General features: G+C 32.8%; 1 protein-coding gene across 1 annotated transcript in view; it reads right to left on the reverse strand.

Annotated features, from left to right (window-relative positions):
• Positions 1 to 6,423: 6,423 nt before the first annotated feature.
• LOC118182921 (A disintegrin and metalloproteinase with thrombospondin motifs adt-1-like) overlaps positions 6,424 to 21,298 on the reverse strand; it is a 62,835-nt gene continuing 47,960 nt past the window's right edge. The window contains exons 12-17 of the mRNA XM_085814150.1: positions 20,902 to 21,061; positions 14,543 to 14,638; positions 11,532 to 11,680; positions 10,336 to 10,402; positions 9,249 to 9,360; positions 6,424 to 6,873 (exon numbers count right to left, since the gene is read on the reverse strand). Of these exons, the coding sequence (XP_085670276.1) occupies positions 6,455 to 6,873; positions 9,249 to 9,360; positions 10,336 to 10,402; positions 11,532 to 11,680; positions 14,543 to 14,638; positions 20,902 to 21,061 (1,003 nt within the window). The 3' untranslated portion in view covers positions 6,424 to 6,454. The remainder of the gene's footprint in view (positions 6,874 to 9,248; positions 9,361 to 10,335; positions 10,403 to 11,531; positions 11,681 to 14,542; positions 14,639 to 20,901; positions 21,062 to 21,298) is intronic.

Here is a 21,298-nt window from a genome sequence, read left to right on the forward strand (position 1 = left end):
ATTTTAATTTGGAATAAAAGTTTAAATGAAAGAATTATTTCAATTCGTACGAATAGCTTACTCAGAAATTATGTAAAACCGAAGTGCTTTACTTCGCTAGGGAATTCTCATTAGAATGGAGGAATTAAACCCTTGATTTTGCCTTTTCTACATTTTCGCCTTCGGGTGAGCAGAGTGATTGCATCCTAATTGACTTAATTACAGCGAATAGTCTTAGGGCATAACATTTAATTATCTTTGTAAATATTTTATGTAATTTTATGCTAGTATTAAAAAAAAACAATCAATCTGGTAAGAAATGGCTGCGAATTGTTTTGAAAATGAGGCCTAAAGGGTTAACAGCGAAGATATTCCGTTTAGCATCAGTTGTACCATTATTGGTGACTTTATCCTTCGCGCTGGCAAAACGGAAAAGTACCTATTAAAATCCTGTGTTATATTTAAAAAAATTAAATAATGAAGAATCTGCATATATGTATCTATGTTTCTCACATTGTGATAAATCAACGGCACCTAGAGCCATCAAATTTTGAATTATATAATTAATTTTGAATTATTTAAAATTATTTAAAGATGAAATTCAAAATTTAAAGTCAGTTGCATGGATTCTGAGTTGAAGTGAGTACATATTCATTCATATTATATGAACTTTTTTTTAAAATACTTTAAGCTTGCAAGAAATATTTAAATAATCATTTCAAGGCCAAATCTGATTAATTGTATAATCTTCCACTGAATATTGGCATCTGGAAGCCCGTATTTGAAATTTGTGTTATTAACGATTTTATATTTTGAAACACTTTGACGAATTTTTGATTAACTCAGCGATTTCAAAGCGAGCAATGGCAATACTATATGGGAAAAGAAAAAAAAAATTCTCCAGCGCGCGAGACTGTGTATCGGAAATTCTAAAGATATGCTTATGCGATATTGCTGTTGAATTGAATTTTATGCTTTAAGTGCAAAGAACATGATATTTAATAAATAAATTTAGCACACGAAACGTTAAAAAAAAAAAAAACGCCCGTTTGGGCGTAATGTACAATCTAAAGGCTTTCAGATTTTATTCTCATCCTTTTTTTCCTGTTTATTATTATTATGATTATGATTATTGAAACTGGAAGCTTTTCTCAGATCACTCAGGAAATGAAATTCTTAAGGTGGGTCATTTTTAAGACTAATTATAAAGTTTACATTAGGTTACATTATTTAAAGACTAATTATAAAGTTTACAAGCGCATTTTTCTTACGGTTTCTTCTGGAAGGTAATATAACAGTTTCTTTCTGATGTATTTTCTACTTCCCAAAGAGTCAACAGAGGGCAGCACTAGTTTGAAGCTAAGCAAACGGCAAGGAAATATTTAATTCCAAGGCACAAAATCACAGATCCATGAAATTCAAGATCGGATAAAAACATTTTAACATATCATTTCACGCTGCGCAGATAATTTCTTCTATCATTAATAATAAATACATTACGAAAAATTAAAATTATTTAAAATTGGTGAACTTAATCTACCATTTTAGTATCGTAATCTCACATGTGGCCGAAAACATATGTGTTCGTTTTAACAAAAATATTTTAAATTGTAATATTTCAAAGTTTTGTAATTGTTTAGCCCATTGAAATCTCTATTAGAACACAGATCATTTTCGTTGATCTAAACTTATGCGAGGTCAGTTCTTTGTCTACGGGTAGACTTAAACAAACATCGTCAAATTCGCGAGTTCAACTATAAAAATATTCATGTCCCCCCATACTACTATTGACTTTATAAAATAATTATTATTATAAATTTAGTCCATTAGAAGAAATGATTACTTCCTTTCTCACAAGCGATTAAAAAAATTTTATCTACACTTGAATAAAGATCGACAAATACATGAGATTTCATAAACATGCAGAAAGAATACGTATTTTTGCAGCAACGCTATTTAAAATTGTTCATCTTATTTCCTTTTTAAATAATTTCAAAAGCATCTCTAAAAAATATTTTTGTTGTATATCATTTTTATTGTAACTGTGCATTTTAATTTCATTTCATACTGAATGAAGTTGCCATAAATTTAGGTATTTGTGTATTATCTCATCAACCGTTGGCGGAAATTTCGCAATTGTTACCAATCGCAAGTCGTTACTTCGGAATTCTAAGGCCACGTTCGTCCTTGCTCGGCGCTAAATCGCGATAGATGGCTGGTACGATAAAACTACCGAAATTTATGTGAATAACTACCGATAAACTACCGAAATTCATATGATGAATTCTAAGCAAGAATTACATTGCTGTTTCTTTTTATTGCATGAATTGTTTATATAGCGTAAATCAGAGAATCTTATATCACATGAAGTTTTGCAGCTGCTTCCCTCAAATATGTCGACTAAATTCGTTGTTACTGATAAGTATAAAGGGTAAAAGTTTACAATCGGGTGTTTACAGCCAAGAAATAATGTTTCCAAGATGGCTGTCATCCAAAACAACGCCTAAAACTAATGTTACAAAAACAACAAAAGTACTCACCTAGTGTGTTCTTGGCTACGTCTCAGCGTTGGATGACCGCTGCACATACATAATGCAAATCATACAGTCCCAGAATTGGTAAAATAAGATCACGGACCAACAGAGAGTACCTCCCTCTTTGAATACACCAGCCTAGCAGCTAACTTCCAGAAGCAAAATGCTTCCCGTTCTTTCCCCTTTTCAAATGTACCTTTACGGGAGAAAATCCCTCTCCGTCTCAGCCGTCAGACCCAACTTGGGATACATCAAGTAACTGGCAAGGGCAGGATAATACATCGCCTGCCGAGAACCAGTATAACGCCAAAGATCGAATCCCAGAGCTGATCGCCTTTCTCCTGATGCCGGTACTGGCGACGCCAGTACCGGCATCAGGTAACGAAGTAACTAAGTAAGGTAACGAAGTAACTAAGTAAGGTAACGAAGTAAACTAAGTAGGAATCAGTGCCAGATTTACGTATAAGCTGCACAAGCTATAGCTTAGGGCTCCACTTTCTTGGGGGCCACAACCCAAAAATTGTATCATATCCCATATAAAAACCTGACTTATATCCCTCATAAAGAGCCTCATATCTCAAATAGCTTAGCATCTCGCCAAATCTGAATCCGGTCCTTGTAGGAATGCAAAATACGGTTCATGGCTGCCGAAGACCCCGCTTGTGAAACTTGAAACTTGCTCGTAATGTGGCTTAACAAGCCCTCAATGGTGTTGGTAAGAGCGCCAAGACAACTATTAATTATAACCAGCCACTTAAGAAAACCAAAAGGTCAATTAGAGGCAATTAGAATTCCAGTAATTCAAAATACGGTTAATACGTACTGCTAATCAGGCAGTCCTTGATCACTAAACTAAGAAGATCCAATCAGATTAAACTTTAGAAAAATATTAAGCAAGTAACAAAAAAAATTGGCTGCCGTAACAATGAGGAAACAGCCGATTCTGGGTAACTAGAAAACCAGTACCAGGATCGGTATCTGGCGCCAATTCAAAGAGCACCCTTTTCTACACTTGGACAGAGTAATCTATCATAAATTCAAAATATTGTTAAGGAGAGGCTACAGTGATTATTAAAGTAGAGGCCTGGTTATTAAACCTTCCATTTAATCCGATCTGATCTGGCAAGGGGGAATCTGTAAAAGATCTTATCTCAGAAATTGTTGAGCTTGCATCAGTAAGTAGTGTGCTTGCTTTATTGCTGACCTAAGTTCTAGTAACATGAATTAGTACACTTCAGCCCCGAACCTAGGTGGGGGCAAGCCGGGACCTTGCCAAGGTCTTGCCCCGGGCAACAAATTCTGTGGGCACTAAATTCAAGTATGGCACTGGGTCGTATTTGGAAGATCGTCTAATTCTGCTACAATAGCAACCTAATTTCTCTACAACATTAGTAGTTTCAATGCCAAGTTTAAAAACATCTTTTAAGATTTATAATGAAATACAAGAATCTTTTACAGTGAAATCGCAAACAATGGTGTCTGTGAATCCGCAACGAATCGAACCATTAGTGTGAGTAAATATCGCCATTAAAAGTGGGAATGCGTAATTTAGGCAAATTGATAGATGATGCATTGCGAATATTCGAATTACAGACGTTACCATTTTGAGATTTAAAATGTTCAGTTTCATACCTTTTTAAGCTTGTTTTGATTTTGAATTTAACATTACTTATAGATTCATTATACTTGAGGGAACTTTGAATTTGCGTTTCGAGCATTGTACTATCATGAATTAGGTCTTCGATTTACAAGTTTAAAGTCCATTCTGTTTTTCTTCTAAACTTAACAAAAATTCCGACAAATTCTCCTGAACGCTTTCGTTTTTATTAATATCCAGACTATCAAAATAAGAGTCAATTCAATTTATTAATTGAAGCACTTCGGGGGAATGTGCAGAATCGCCCCCTGCTTGGCGCGGTTTTAAGAATTACACATACTCGGTATCCATATACACGTCGACCTATTTTCACTTAAAAATACATCCCAGAATTTTAAAAGAATGGCATTGCGCACACTCTTGACTATATCCATGTACACATCAACATATTTTCACTTAAAAAGTCAAATTAAATTGACAAAAATTCAATTCTTCTTACTCTTGCAAAAAGCGCCAAACAAATAAGTGGGCGATTCTGCACTTTAGCCACAATTCGAATGACTTTCCTCTTGGATTTTAACGTATCAACAGTTTCCATTTTATACGCGAAACAAAATTGAAAGGGATAACAGTTCAAGTGATAAATAAACTATTAAATTACAAAGTTACAGTACCTGCAATGCAAGTGTTCAAAAATTAGCCTAGAGGGCTCTAGTGTAGAATTGGGTGCACCTTCGATTAGCGACAATTTTTTTTAATTATTTTGGCGATGAAACCTCACTTCTGGTTACCATAATAGTTTTAACTTTGTTTTAGCTCCTGATTTTATTTAAATGAAAATATATTGATGTGTACATGGACAAATTTAAGGCAGTGCGCAATGCCTAGTTTGTGCAATTCTAGCAGTTTCTTTTTTTTTTAAGGGAAAACAGATCGATGTGTACATGGACACAGAGTTTGTACAATTCTTCGACTTCTTATTTTGGTTTTGTGTAGCGGCCATCTTGAAATTGTGTCTTCCTGGCGCCGAACTTGGCGCCAAAAAAGAATCGCCAAAAAACAAGGGGCACCCAATTGTAAACTTTTACCGCCTAGAGCAATCCGAAAGAAATAATCTAAACAGTTCTTGTGGATTTCTGGCACCATAAAAAATAATAATATCACTAGAAAATTAAACGAGATTCTTGCATGAAGAACATGTCGTCCAGTTTTTTTTTCTTATTTTTATTCACATCACGTACAAAAACATATTAGACTGAAAAAAATCCAAGCGTAATTAATCCGAGAAAAAGGAAATTAGAAAGCTAGCCTATTAAGCAAATGTATCCGTTACATAGAATTCTAAAAATTTGTTTTCATAAACATTTACCGCAAAGTCTGCAGGGAAAGAATTCAGACGACCGCAAATCACGCCGTCTGATCACATGATCATTTTATTTTTAACACTGCATTTTGCGCACATAAATCTAAATTTCTTCGGAGCTAATGGTCCGATTTTCGAGGTGATTTGTAACGTTATCTTCCATTTCCGTGCCCCAAACTTTTCATGAGAAAAAAATTTCCTTTCCCCATGGGGGTTATGGTAAAGTCGATTCTTATGTTGACACCTTACGAGGATAACAAATTTCCAATTACAAGTATCCTAAAACAAATGTGAGCCACTGTGTGTTTATAGATTAGTAACTGTTTTAAGGTAAAAAGTTCTATAAGAATAACAGAGATTCGTTCTACTTATTACTATCATTTTGTTTCAATTAAAAGAACTATTTTCCGAATCTAGAGGAAGATGCAGTATTTTTAAAATCAGTTTTTCGACATTTGAGGATAATATGCAAAGTGCTCATCAGTTTTGTAGACAACATTTTGCTACCGAACAGCATTATTTTCGATTTCTACATCTACTTCCTTTGCACCAAATTAAAGTCTGGAGAACTCTACCTTCGTCAAATTTCAAAATGTTCTTTAAATGTTTCATAAAGCATTCGAAGTGAAGTGGGATTTCTTATGTATCGCCACGGAGTACGTGTCATTAGAGCATCTGTCAAGTTAATCGCAGTCAATAATAAACTTCCATGAAGCCAGAAATCCTAATCAGAGTTCATGGAATAATGCATCGCTGATCTAAGAATGCTTAAATATCAGAAATGGTTTAGAGAGAGTTATTTTGGGTCTTCAGATTTTGATACAGCTTTGTACATCTCATTACTATATCTGTTAATTATATTTATAATTTCACTTACTAATTAGATATTAGACGAAATTCCACGAGGCTTTAGTGTTTGATGCGAGGAAAAGTAAAAATAAGAAAAAGACTTATTTATAAAAAAATGAAAGAAATGTTTTATTACAGGTCGAAGGGTGAGATATAATCAATTATTTCATAATCTTCTTCTTTCGGTCTACCGAGTTCTTCGGGTCTCGGCAAGGGAGGAGGTACACGGCCTTCGTAATACTGGAAGTATTCTTTGAGCTTGTTCAGGGCTTTGTTCTCTCCTTTAGGATGGGCATTGTTGAGAACAGGAACATCCACTTCCGGCCCACTGCCCCGTGGCTGATGAGGATCCGGCCATAGGGCCCTACCTTTGACTGGTGGAGGTAAGCAGAGTTTGTTTTGGCAGAAATAATCAGTCCTACCATCGTTATGACACCAAGTGCCATCTGGAAAGAAAGTGTCAATTCCTCTGTCGTTGAATTCTTGACGGGGTGTATACCAGGTGCCGGATTTCATTTTGCAGTAGACTGCGCAGGCTTGCCACTGGCGCTCTGAAAATAAAGAAAAAATTCAATGAGTCGGAACTGTCTTTTAGGTAGAAAGCTATTAAGACTCAGTAACGACAGAAAGAACGATGGAGATTTTTATAATCAAAAGAAATCAAATCATCCTTTCCTTCATGGGATAAAAAAGGAGCAAGTACAGGTAATTCCCACTGTTCTCCATTTTTGAAGTTCCGCTGAAATGAGCATGTGTGAATAAATACGATCAAACTTTAAGAACCTTAAATAAAAATATTCATCCCTTACAAGTTAGCTTTTTCGTTAAAAAAAAAAAAAAAAAAAGAGAGAGAGAGAGAGAGAGAGAAATTTTGCCTTTAGAGAACTTTGTTATCGTAATTGGTAATGGTTTCATCAGAGCTAGCCATAGACAACGAAATAAGAAAGTTTTCACAAAAAAAACATTTTCTCTCAGCGACTAGCCATAGACAACGAAAGACATAGATCAGAGCTAGCCATAGACAACGAAATAAGAAAGTTTTCACAAAAAACATTTTCTCTCAGCGACTATGGTCTGTCGTTTTAGAAAAAGGAAGCTCTTCAGAGTCATATATGCTGCTTGCGTCATAGCCATGATAACCATGATAACGGTGCGTTAAAACTATGATAACCATGCTCTTAACCACTTAGCAGTTTAATTTTTCTGCCATATTGTGAACAAAAATAAGCACATTTTTATAAACAGTTTTATAATCAAGAATGAATACAAATCATTACATGAATAAAAATCAGCAGTTAAAGCTCTTTCAAGTATTGCATTTATTGATGTAAGATCGTTTTTAATTACGGCGAAAATAAGACATTTTTACTTAAAGTTGGCTTTTCTCTGACGAAAGTGCAAAGCTGGAAAGAACAGTGTTACAGGCGAAAAACATGTACTTTTTATACACTTACGTTTTTATTTCTTTTCAAAATTCAGCTTTGGCTTGACATATGAACGCACTTCACCCATTTTCTTCCTCTTCACCCCAGAAATTCATGAATTTTTAAGGATTTAATTTTCATGTATTCTCATTTTGTCGAACTATTAAATGGGATTTAAAAATAGAAATTCATGAATTTTTTTAAGGATGTAATTTTTATGTATTCTCATTTTGTCGAACTATTAAATGGGATTTAAAAATTGCTCTAATTTGTTATAATCAAATTTTAAACTTGACATACACATTAGCGATAAACAACTAATTTTATTACTTTTAGATCTTAAACAGCATATGAATTTCAAGGAAGAAAAAAAAAAAGGCTAAATTATTTCTTTTTTCATTAAACGTTTACATTTTCCTTCTCTTCTGGGCAATGCATCCATTTTTTTAAATTTTATTTTATTTATTTATTTGCAATAACCATTAAAGGATATATCAGTGAGTAATTTAAGAATCTTATTCGATAAATACCGATTTTCACGTACTTTAAACGGCAAGTAGTTTTCATGTCCCAACATAATTCTATGATAATGTGAGTTCAAATATCACTGTGTTTTTAACATTTTAAAAATGGCTACAATTTCGCCAAGCAATAATTCTCAGCTATAACTTCGCCAAGCTCGTGAAGCGCGAATGTAAAAATAAATAGCATAAAACATAATAATAACAATAATACTAACATGTCATTTCCGAAGAATAATTTTAAGAATCCTTATTATTATTATTTTATCGGAAGTAAATGTTCCAGTCAACTGCAACACTTTCACACGTATTAAGCTGTTTGTTACACCATTTCGTGGACGTCAACCCCTCTGCCCAAGAATACATAAACCTAATGGCAGCGAAGAACTATATTCTGGAGCTGCGGAACCAATTTCCAACATGGAGGCCCTTCTTCTTTATGCAGTTGTTAACGTTCTGTTTCCAAATGGATTCGGCATTAATATAAAGTTTCATGTTGTGGCCATTTTCTCATACTCATTTGTAAGGTAAAAAGACCTCCTCTTTGAAAAAAAAAAAATGATATGGTATCTAACTCATTACTTGGTAAACTAAGACTGTTAACGTCATATTCACAAAAAATAAATAAATAAATAAATAAAATAATAAATACGATTACGTGGTGAGGTATGAGAACACGTAGCCAGAATTTGGCGAGATATCTCGGCTGATTGCGATTCAATATCGGGAGCCCCTGTAACCCACTTCGGTATTCTGAATTGTTTAAAGGTACCTGATCTCTTAAGACACTGACATATTTTTCACAAAAAAAATCTGTTTGAGAAAGGTTTATGAAAATTTTACCAAAACTTAAATGCAGCTATAAAATGATTCGTAAAAGTATTATAAATGCGCACATAACTAAAACAGAGATGCGCAAATACATGAGTGTAAAACGAGGAGCCAGATTTAAAATATTCCTTTTTAAACATCAAGTCTTACTTTCATTGTGCTTCACTTGTACTCCTTGAGGCGTTATTTCCGGTACATATTTCGAGAAGAACTCGCACCTTTTTTTAGCGAATTCCACAGGAGTTTGCCGGGATTTGCAAAGCTACGAAAAGACAAGAAAAATAGACGAAGAATAAGTTTAATATGAAATACAAAATATAATCTCAGACAAAATATACATTTTAAATCTCCTTTCCAATGCAAAATGCATAGAATAATGGGAACAGATGACGTCAGTTGAAACGTTACATTATTAAGTAGCCAAAATGCTACTCTATTTAACATTTTCTATTTAATATTCTGTTTAACATTTTTTAATTAGGTAGCTTTCAATTACCGTTTATCGTGTTACTCTGATTTTAGGTTTGGCTAAGTTAGTTATTAGAGATGCACTATATAGTATATATCATGCTGCTTATAATGAGAAGTTATACTTACAATTAATTTAATTAAGTAAGTAAAATCTATTACTAATTAAGTAAATAAGTAAATTTTTGAGTTAAATAAAATCTACTGAAGATCCACCTGGAATAATTTATTATTTTCATATGTTTAGGAATAAGTTTTTAATAAAAAAAACATTTTTCTCCATTGCCGGGCACTTAGCCGACTTAGGCTTGGCCACTAATAAGGCCGGAGGTGGTGGCCACTTTGTTTATGGAAACACCTAATATCTTTAACGTTACATCTTAAGAAGAGACGAACAACTACAGCTATGCCTTCTCAGGGATTCGAACCCGGGCCCTTAGGATGGGCTTCGCAGTGGGCGTTTCTGTTCACTATACCGTTTGGGCGGTATACATAAATATTAAGAAGGAACAAGTGGCAAGTTTTGTAGAACTGGTGTAAATCAATTCCTAAACATTTAACGTAAATTTAAGATTAAATTTGGTCTAATATTAAAGTTATAAATGGCTTCCTTTACACGTATAATAAATAACCATTCGAAAGCCGAAGCTTAGCTCTTAAAGCACAAAATTCTCGCATCACGTTGTACTTCTTTAATTGTTTATAATAAATGTTTTCATCTTTTTCCTAATATGAAACTTTTACGCAAATATAAGAGAAAGATTCTCACTTTAGCATCATCGCAGAAATGAAGTCGAATATTGTCACCCTCGCACAGTTTTTCTGTGTTCTTTGGTCTACATAACAAACAAACAAATTAATAAAAAATAAATAATTTCATATAATATACTATTTACGATACAAAGCAATTAATATTTGCACGATATTACTTAATACACGTTGAATAATGTTACCGCTGTCAAATATAAATCAAAATTGTGGGGTTTTATTTAAATAAAAGTTAATTTTATTTTGAAGCAGCATTTCCTGTTGCTTTCGCTTTCAACCCACGCTTTCTTGCGTGGGTTGAAAGAAAATATATATTGAATATGATTTTAGAAAAATATGATATTTGATACTTTTTAAGATTCTAGCTAAGATACTTTGTTGACTATATCTTTACGTGAACCGTTTACTCGCTAAGTTCAGCTGTATAAGTAACAATACAAGGGAAGGGTGAAATGACCCTTTTATTCAATTCAAGAAAAACATTTACAGTTGGCATTTTCGGTGCTTACAGGTCCACGACAATTCTTTTGGCGGCAACTCAAAAGGGAAATGTAAAACTAAAACTAAGCTTAAGTGAAATAATCAGCCAAAGCTGCACGGAGATATTTTAACTCGCAGTTGGCTCTTGGCCCTATCACCGACTAACCGGCAATTAATACGCACGGCTGTAGAATAACAAGCTTAAATAGTACGTAAACAACGTGGCCGAAAGGCAGTACACTCTCTGTCTGAAGTAACTCAGACACCATCTTAAATAGTAGCTTTCTATGGTATTTTGCATAATGCGCGAAACTAAAATCTCATTTTGGCAAGAAGGCGTGGGTTGAAAAATAAAAGCTATAGGAAAGGTATCTTCCAAAATAAAATTGACTGTTAATAATCCCACAATCTCTATTCTTTAGAACAGGCACTTCAAGATCACTTTTCTTTCCCTGTTTGCCTGGTAAGTATAGCAACGAAAGCTGCGGAAGTTGGTCGAGTATTCTAATTCCATCCCATCTGTTTAGCATGAAAATCGCAGAAATGACGAATGACATAAACCTATGCGGTAATGAAAATACGCGCCACGATCGTAAATCAGGGAGGGTGAAAAGTCCTTGAAGTGCCTAGTAAATACACAGAAGTATTAGTCATAAACGAAAGTTTTCTATGATAGAGAAGAACATAGATGTATGTTTGGAAAATTTAGCCTTTTACTTTGGGTTGTTGCAAAATCTTTTGTCCATGACCACAGCTCTGGATTTCTTGAGGCATCCCGATTTGCACTGGCCCTTATTCCAGTCAGACCATCCTCCTTTTACTACTTTCAGCTTGCTCGAAGACACGCATTCACCACGTTGGCACCACTAAAATTACAATGGTATTTGTAAATAACTCATTTGGCGATTAAATTTCAAAGTAACGTGAAAATATTAAAATTTATTGAATGGCAATAAGATAATTTATTAGGATTTCAGATTATTATTATTATATATTGACGAGAGTTTTCACGAATTCCTCAGTTTTCAAGAATATTAAATTTTCTTAGTAACATCAGTTAATTTCGCAAATCTCAGATGTTTTCAATTTACTTCCTAATTTTGCAATTTAATTTTCATATTATTTTTCTAGCTTAAATATTTTTAATTCTACTTCCTTCAATAACAAAATTAAGTTTTATTACTGAGAATAATTTTATTACTAAAGGAAGAATTTAAAAAATTTTAATGAAATTATTTTTATTAAACATTCTGAAAGAAATCGCTTCGAAATATTTATTGTTTATATTGTGCTTATTTCATGTACTGGTAAAATAGAAAGCATTGCCACATGAGAAAAATATTTGTTGCAAACCTCATGCTCAAGCGATCGAGTGAAATAGGTGCACAACTACGTCTTAACGAATTAATCTTTACCTTTTAAAAATGTGTAAATCTCCCGGTAGCGTTTATTTACGAAAAAATATTATCATAGCAAAATTTGTCTTTACCATTTGGCTTTGATGTGTTGAACAGCTTCCTTTATATGTAATATTTTTCTGTTAATTCCATCTTCAGTTTCTGGGAAATTTATTCCCAAGCTAATATAACTGTACTAACCGCTTAGCCTAAAACTGTTTCGGGTATTAATTGAAATCTGCATATATATCGCGATCAGATTAAAGTTCCTTTTAATGTTACGATTATTATGTTTTAAATTTTAAAATATTCCTTAATTTTTTTTTAAAACTTGATAAGCAAATTCGTTTTAATCTTATAATTACTGACAGAGGTCCTATTAAATACGACTTTACTTTTTCATTGATTCTCTTTTGAATTCGAATCACTTAAGAATGCTACCACCAAATGTTTATCGTAATGCATTATTTTAAAAGAAATAATATACTGAATATAGAAAAATGTATGGCAACACTAAACACTCTTTCGGGAATACTAAAAATATACTATTTTAAAATATTTTATGATTTTGCTACTAAACTTTATGTGGCATGAGTTTGAGGGAAGTGATATTTAATAAATGAAGCTAAAAAGACAAAAGATATCAATAAAAAGACAAAACAATATTGTGTAAAAAAATAATGGCAGAACTATATCGAGAATTTTAAACACTTATTGTTTTTAGAAATTTTGTGATTCTGCTGTCTAATTTTATGGGGAGTATGTACGACGAAAGGCATGTTTAATAATAAAATTTTAAAGACAAAAAAAAATTGTGTTAAAATAAAGTCCAAGGGCTGTTTCTCTATGGGCTTTCTTAACTTTGAAATATAGGAATTAGAATAGAAGTATTCCCCTTTCATTCTTATGATTATATATAAATATATTAATTTGTTAGATTTTGTTTTTGGAAATCTTAATGTTAAATTCTTCAAGATATTAGATAGTAAGCTGAAGTTTCCAAACTGAAATTTTTCCCTTTAAATCTATTCACACAAATAAGAGAAATCTTAAAGTTTTTATTTATAATTATTAGATGTGCACAGAAGTGTCTTATTTGACACCCTTTTATTACATGGAAAATAAAATAGATATTTACACGATATATTTATTGTGCTATGTCATCGGTATACGTTTCACGTCACACTCATATTGCTGATTACAGACTAAATATATAGCACGGTCAAGATACTGTGCAGAAATGTTTAAAAGAAATATTTTATACGAATTAAATGTACTGAATTGAATAAAAATACCAGACCGAGAACTCTAAAAAAACTCCAGTTTATGTAGTAAATTCAAGTCAAAGGAAACAAAAGTTAGCTTTCATGTAAAATTGTATAAATCGCTAGTATGAAATTACCAAATTATATCAGACAAAATACCAGAATAAATTAATTGCGATTACTACGCAATCAGATAAGGCCTGCCAAAATATAGGAATTAGAATAGAAGTATTCCCCTTTCATTCTTATGATTATATATAAATATATTAATTTGTTAGATTTTGTTTTTGGAAATCTTAATGTTAAATTCTTCAAGATATTAGATAGTAAGCTGAAGTTAGTAAGCTGAAGGCTGAAACCCCAAAAAATAGTGTAAAGAATTATACTATTTAAAAGTGCACCATGCCAAAAACATTAAATGCAAAATCGATGCATATTGACGGTTGAAAACTGCATTGGGTGACGAAATAATGTTTTGACAATTTTTCGAAATTTCAGAGTGTTATAAATTATTTCCTGAAAGTTCGTCTTTAAAGTTTATATAGACATTTTAGTAGTTAAATTGAGAGATAGGAAGCCTTCCTTGCTTGTGCAAATATGTTTTTTTAAGCCTGAACAGATTGCTGTGTACTTCGGGAGAGTAATAGCGCAAAAGAGTTACAGAAAGACCGGAAAAAATGTACTTGTTTTATTTTTTATGTATCATGTAATCCTTATTTAATAATTTAAACTTTTATTTTAAATTGCTAAAGTGTGCTTTATTTTCATATGTTGATGATATTTACTGATTTACGACAAATGTCGATAGTTTAGGAATCTTTTTTAAAAAAAGGGCGTGAAAACCGTCAACTTGCACTCGATAAGTAACTTTTACCTTTTTCATCTGTGGAAAATCGTCTAATTGCCCCAAGGTGGTTGTGCTAATACCTAAGTACCATTCTAATTTCTGTAGCAGTAAACAATTTCAAACATGTCAAATGTAATAGGAAAATCTATGGGTGAATTATTGAATTTGGAACACATGAATCAAACTGCAGCATTTTCGATTTTTCAAAAACTGACTTACCTTTTTACCTCCGCAGAATGTACCTTCTAGCGCCGGCCCAGCTGCATAGTATCCTATTCGGTGAGGAGTTTTGCACAGAGTTTCTTGACACACCATCTACGGAATATCACATGAAATACGTCTCAAAATAAAAGGTTCTGCTTTCTTTGGATTTCGTTTTAATAAAATGAAAAAAATATATTGCTACCCATTCGATTTTCATTCCCTAGCTAAAGAATTTCAGCAAGAAAATAAAAGGCTTTTTATTTTTCAAATGCCATTTTTCACAGAATTTTTTAAATTGCCATTTTATGGATTTTTTAAATTGCCGCTTTGTGATCGCTAGTTCGGTTAATAGGGTCAAAATAGTAAAGGATAAATCTTTTTAAAATAAAGTAAAAAGTCTCCAAATATGTTTAAAATGCGGTATAAAAATTGCCATTTTACAGAGAAACGTCGCCTATAAGGGAATAAGTCGTCAAATATCTTGATTTCGATTTTAGTCAGCTATTTAAAATTAAACCCAAAAAAAATGACTTAAACTCAATCGATTTTGAAAGTATCGGATACAGATCTCTGTTCTTCAAAAGCAAATAAATGTTTGCAGAAGTTTTTTTCATGAGAAAACGAATTCCCTGAAAATATCTATGCCAAACTAAGATTGACTTTTTGCCCAATTTTAAATTTTACGTTGAAAAATTCTCAAGAACAAGTAACAAGAAAATTAGAGGTACATCTTCGGTCAAATAATATCCTGAAATGTTATGACCCATTCATAAACGAATTTTTACATGCTTGAAAATTAAATGCTTAAAATACCTTTTTATATGTTTCTAATTACTTTAAGTTAAATTAGTTAAATTCCATTGCTATCTTTTTCATTGTTCAATGCTATATATCATTCGGTAAATGTTATCAAAATAGACGTGGACAAACGTATAAGAAGCGCCTAATGTATTACACATTAGGCGCTTCTTATTCTGTGAAGCGCCTAATGTTTAAAGTGGAAGCAATTTAAAAAACTCATTTAACAGTTACTAGACTGAAATAATAGTAAATTAAAAACTTGCGCATTAAATTAAAAAAATTCCCATTTTAATGTATTGATAAATTCTTGTGAAATTATATAACTAACATAAAATATTGCTCTATAATTATTCGTCTGACTTCACATCAATGAGAATAACATTTTAAAGCTGTCATATCTGGATGTAAAATAAATTTTTAAAAATCTAAAAATTTGAATTTATGACGCATATACTGATGAAACATAGTTAGGGTGCATAACTAAAATGTAAATTACGTACCATTCATATAATAAAAACTGAGAATAATGCACAAAATGTGCTTTCTACTGCCAATTCTTTTACAATATCTACAAAACAAAACTATTGTAAATTACAGAAAATTTCTCAGTGAAATTAGTTTTACATAGTTAAATTGCAGGAGGATTCTGCTTATTATATACAATTGTCCGTGACGAAACCCCCTAATTTGAAACACTTATACGTAGCCATAATAAACAACGCAGACAATGCGTTAGACGTGAAAATAGAAAATAACTGTGGAAATTCATATTTGTAATGTTCTATCAAGTTCATTTTAATTGTAATTCATTTTAATTTCCGGTTATTAATTGTGCTAAAAGCAGAAAAATTTGAAAAAAACTGAAAAATGGCGAAAAATACTGAAAAAGCACAAGCCGTGTGGTGGTATAATAATAATTGTATACGTGCTCCGCCTTTGACACTACACGGACTATCCCCAACTGAGGGTCTACCAGTCAAAGGCTCCTCGAGAGGAAGAAGCTCATCTGTGCTAGCACCCCGGGCTCCCAATCCAAGGTGGTACAGTTGAAAAGTCTCTCTACAACCACGGCTACCTCCTGGGCCCGCGGGGTCACCAATCCTGGTTCTCAGGTCTCACTATGGCCAGGAACTATAAAGTTTGGAGATCTTACTGGTCGTGGAAGTGCCCTCGCCACTACTACAAGGGCAGTCCACCAGGCTGAGGGTTTGACATGGAATACCTGTGATGACCACGGACTGTCCGTGACAGCGCACCGCTACCAATACCGTGGTTTTATACGGAATTCGAGTCAAGAGGCAAAGCCACGCCCGCTACCGATGCCACCAGCCCGGTGGCCTGTAGACCTTTCCCCCTTGGTCCAACCGAACAAACGGTCTTCCCTCAGGGTTCTGGAACCGCCAAGCTCAAAATGCTTTTTCCCTAGATTACACTATCATGATGTAAATCAAGCCAGTACTGCACTCCAAGGGGAACATGTAGTGGTATGTAAAAACTACAGTCCATTATTGCAGTTGAACGAAGTTTTCTTGCAGAGTAGCACAGATACCCTCTCGTCAAGACAGTCAAGGCATGGAAAGCAGCGTTTCTAGAGACAGGATCTCTTGCTAAGAGGCACGGTGATGGACCATTAAGAACATCAAAGAACATTGTTAATCGCATGTCAGATACGTTTGCAAGAAGTCCTAAAACATCAGTTCTTATGACGTCACGTGAGCTTGGTGTCCCAAAATTAACTATCCACGATGTGGTACACAAACGCCAAAACTCCATGCATACAAATGCGATTATTACGTGAGGTGAAACCCGACGATAAATTCAAACAGGCAACGTTTGCCGAAGACATGCTTCGTTAAAGAATCTCAGATGCTAAAGGAACCTGGGCAGAAATCGAATCTTCCTTAAATATCTTCGATGGGGCTTAAGTTCTCGTAAGGCTTATGTAGGACTGCCGAACAAAATTCCATACACAGTGTCCACAAAAGTCCTCATGAGCCCTTAATTTTCGCAACCGTTAATCGTAGGCATGTTCTTCCACTTACGAAAATGTTTTCAAAAGACGCAATGATTCCTATTTTTGTCATTTTAAATTAATTTTGTATAAAATACGAAATCCAAATTTTCATAAATTTTAGTGTAAGAAAATTCTGAAAAGAATTTGTGTCATATATTTTCTGTTTATGTCAATTTATTTTGTTCCGATCCGAGGGAAAAAATAAGGAATATTGTTAATTGCGTATTATAGTAACCACCTTAATAGAAATCGCTTCAGAATACGCCAAAATCTGGTGACCACACGCAAAACAGTTATTCAGGCAACCATACACATAACAAATATTCAGTTTCTAACGTTGCCAATTTCGCGTGTTTTGTTTTTGTTGTATTGCAGGTTCGAACGAAAAGTTATGATTTTGTCTTAAAAACTTCATTCGAAAATTTCCACTTGTAAGATTTTCCTACAGAAGAAGAAAAAGAGGTAAAATTTCTGCAGGAATATATTATTTTGCCTCAAAGTCGATAATTCTTTACAATAAAAGTATTTGTTCTTTTTCTTCCGTAAAATTCGTCAAACTGCGCTAAGGTGGTTGCGATAATACATAAGTTTCGAAATATTTGTAACAACGAATCATTTCGAAAAAAAAAAAATTTTAAGCGTTTTGAATCCACAGTTGTATTTTGACTTTTAACTTTATCGGGATAACATTGTTGTGGAGGTCAAACATGTAAGTGATTTCAGTCATTTATTTTTAAAGCCTTTACAACTCTTTTATATTTCGAAACTCCGAAATCGATTATTGCGAAGACCTAAAGAGTACAGTTAAGTAATTTTTGTTTCTTGTAAAGTAAAACTCAACTTTAGATCTAATCGTACGGACAACAGGCTAAGAAGTTTTTATTAGAAGTAAATATGCAATAATTCTATTAAGCATACTTATACAGAATTCATCGAAATAAGAGACAGTGCTAAAGAACTTTTATTAATGTTTACACTTGTCGAGTACTTTAGAACTCAGCATCATTTGGAATAATAATAAAAAGTAAAAATACGGCCTTTTTCACACGGTTTCTGCCACATTGAAAAAGGGATACATTTTCTTCCAGGTTAACATAAACTCCCGGATGGCTCGTGAAGCAGAAATCCACTCAGAACACATCTGTATGGGATAGATAGGGCAGCAATCACAAAAGGGCTTGAGACTGCTAAAAGAACATGATGCAGACAAATAGGAGTTGCAAGTACTACAACCCCTTTATTTGCGTTGAAGACATTTTCGAACTCAACTCCCGACACCATATAATAATAGCGATTTGTGCTATGTTTAGCCCAGAGAAGATGCATTTTTGATTTAGGCAAATTTTACGATTAAACGAACAGATCAGATAAATGCAAGCATAAAAACCCCAAAGAGAAAATTCTACATAGGAAAACAAACATCATTATTATAAATACTGATCGGAAAAATGCCCAACTCATAAAGTTAAAAATATGACTGTATCTGATTCATTTTGTTTTTGAATTTCTCTCTGTATTTACTCTTAATTTAAGCTCTGTTGTAAAAATATTTGGATTCTTCAAGTTTATTTAAACCTCTCGTCCGATTAAAAGGAAATGAAATCAAAGAACGGAATAGAGATGAATTTACTTAAATATTTTACTGCATATTCAATGATTTTATCTTTCACACATTGTTAGATTAAAAAATTACATTTGCGACATCCAAGAAAATGTTGAAGTTAGGTTTTTTTTTAAACAAACACCTAACTAAAAAATACCTAACTTCAACGTTGCAATAAAAATAATAGTTTTTAATAAAAAGAAACTTGTATAAGTTCATGGCATAATTTAACACAACTTTTATTATTGAATTAAGTATAATCTAATCTCTACATATAATAAAAGAAAGAGTCCGTGTGTCTTTCGTTCGTGCTGCGTGTAAGCTAATAGACCCAGGGCTACGAAATTTGGTATATAGGTGCATCTAGACAAGAGCCAGTGCACCTCGAAACAATTTTTTCAAAATTCGAATCAGATTTTTTTTATTTTATCTTTTCGATTTTATCGCATCATTTTCAATAGTTTCAATCTTTTAGAAATGTGGTTTTGGCAACATTTTTTTTTTACTCAATTGTATACGGGACTGCTGAATGTTGAAAATCAGCACTGTTGCCACTTGGAAAAATGAGGGAGATAATTCTGTGCAGTTTTTTAATTTAATGTTTCTCTTGGATACTGAACGTTTGTTGAGAGAAGACAACGGGAAGCTGGTTGATTTATTTATTAGGATAATTAATATTTGTATTAAGGGATATTGCTTATTTCATTGTAATTTTGTTGTATGTAATAGATTGTTTTTTTAATTTTTTTTTTTTTTTTTTTTTTTTTTTTTTTTTTTTATGAAGTTGTTCCGTAGAGTAAAATTCTGCGCAGTTTTTAAATTTAACGTTTGGTATTGCCTTCAGGTATCTTTCCGGTACATTTAAAAGCCAGACGAAGGCTGGCCGCATAACTGCTAGTAAAAAATAAATAAAAGTTTTGTAAAATAAGCTTTCATTTAAAATAATGAATGAACTGTAAGTAGTAATATAATTTGTCGTAACCGGGAGTAAAAAATAAAATAATTCTCTTTAAGCCATACATCTACAGTTTTATATCACGAATAATAAAAGTGCGGGGCATTTTAGATGAATATATAAAGTTAATGCTTTATGCTTCTGACAATGCATTGGTATTATTATATTTTGTTAAATAGGCACCGACGCTTTTACTATTCATTATACAGAATTATAGATAAATCTTATAAAGAGAAGTATTTAATCTCTTGCTCCCGTTAAACTATATGACAGATTATTTTTCTACTTTTGTGCATTCATTATTTTATGAGTTTTAAATAAATATCTTATTTTATGTATTTTTTCCACTTTCATATTTTTATTCTCAACGGCATGTTATCAATCAAAATGTTAAATTGAAAAATTTTTTTTTCCTTTTGCCAATAAATAATCGCTGTTTTATTTCCAACAATTGTTTACTTCAAATGATAAAAAAATCGAGCGATTTTGCAAAGCAAAATCAGAAATAGCGTTACAAATCTCTTATTACCATAATTTCAAAGATTTTCTTTGCTCTATATGAATAGAAAAATTCCGAGATTTTTAGTTTTCCGTTTAATGAAGATACGTACGAAAATCCATTTTAACATTAAATTTTAAAATGTCTGAATTGTATTTTGAAACAATCCGCTCGCCGCAGTATATTGTTACAATCTATATAAACTATAGGTTATATATAAACAGTATTCTTCCTAAAGGAAGTATTGTAATCGCGAAAAATTTCGAGTATCATATTTCAACGAAAATATCTATTTTCACCGCTCTCGAATCAATTTAAACGATGTTTTTGTGTGACATTTGTACGTACGGACAGAATAAAAGACTCTTTTTCCGAAAACGAATTGTAAAGTAGATTTAAAATGGATTTAGAAGAGATTTTTTCATGAGTCTGTTCATGTTTTCATGTCATAAAACGACAGCATTCTAAAGTCTGCAAGAAGAAAAAATGTTATTTTTCTCACCGAAATAACGGTCTCATTGAAGAGTGTCGCATCCTCATCTCGAAGAAAGATTTTGCACTGATCATGAGCGTCCCAAACTTGTCCGGGCTTTTCTTCATACTTAGAATGGTCCCTGCCTTTAGAAGGCGATCCCTGAGGTGCATCCAACAAGCATTTCTTCCTGAAAATTTAGACTTTTATGAGTAAGAATATACATAATATAGTATTTTCGGTGAATTTGGGGCTTCTGTTAAATTGGCGAAAATTTGGCGACTAACCCACCCCGGCACAAACAATTTATTTAGCAGGTCATTAGTTTGAGGTGTCATTAGCTTCGATTCCCACTTTGTTCTCTGTATTATGTTTCAAATAAAAGGATTTTTCGGTATTTTTCCTTTTTGTCGGCGCAAGCGATAAA

Source organism: Stegodyphus dumicola, chromosome 3 (assembly GCF_044657685.1).
Source record: "Stegodyphus dumicola isolate Sdum_Otavi_A_Nest chromosome 3, ASM4465768v1".
NCBI classification, from domain to species: Eukaryota; Metazoa; Arthropoda; class Arachnida; order Araneae; family Eresidae; genus Stegodyphus; species Stegodyphus dumicola.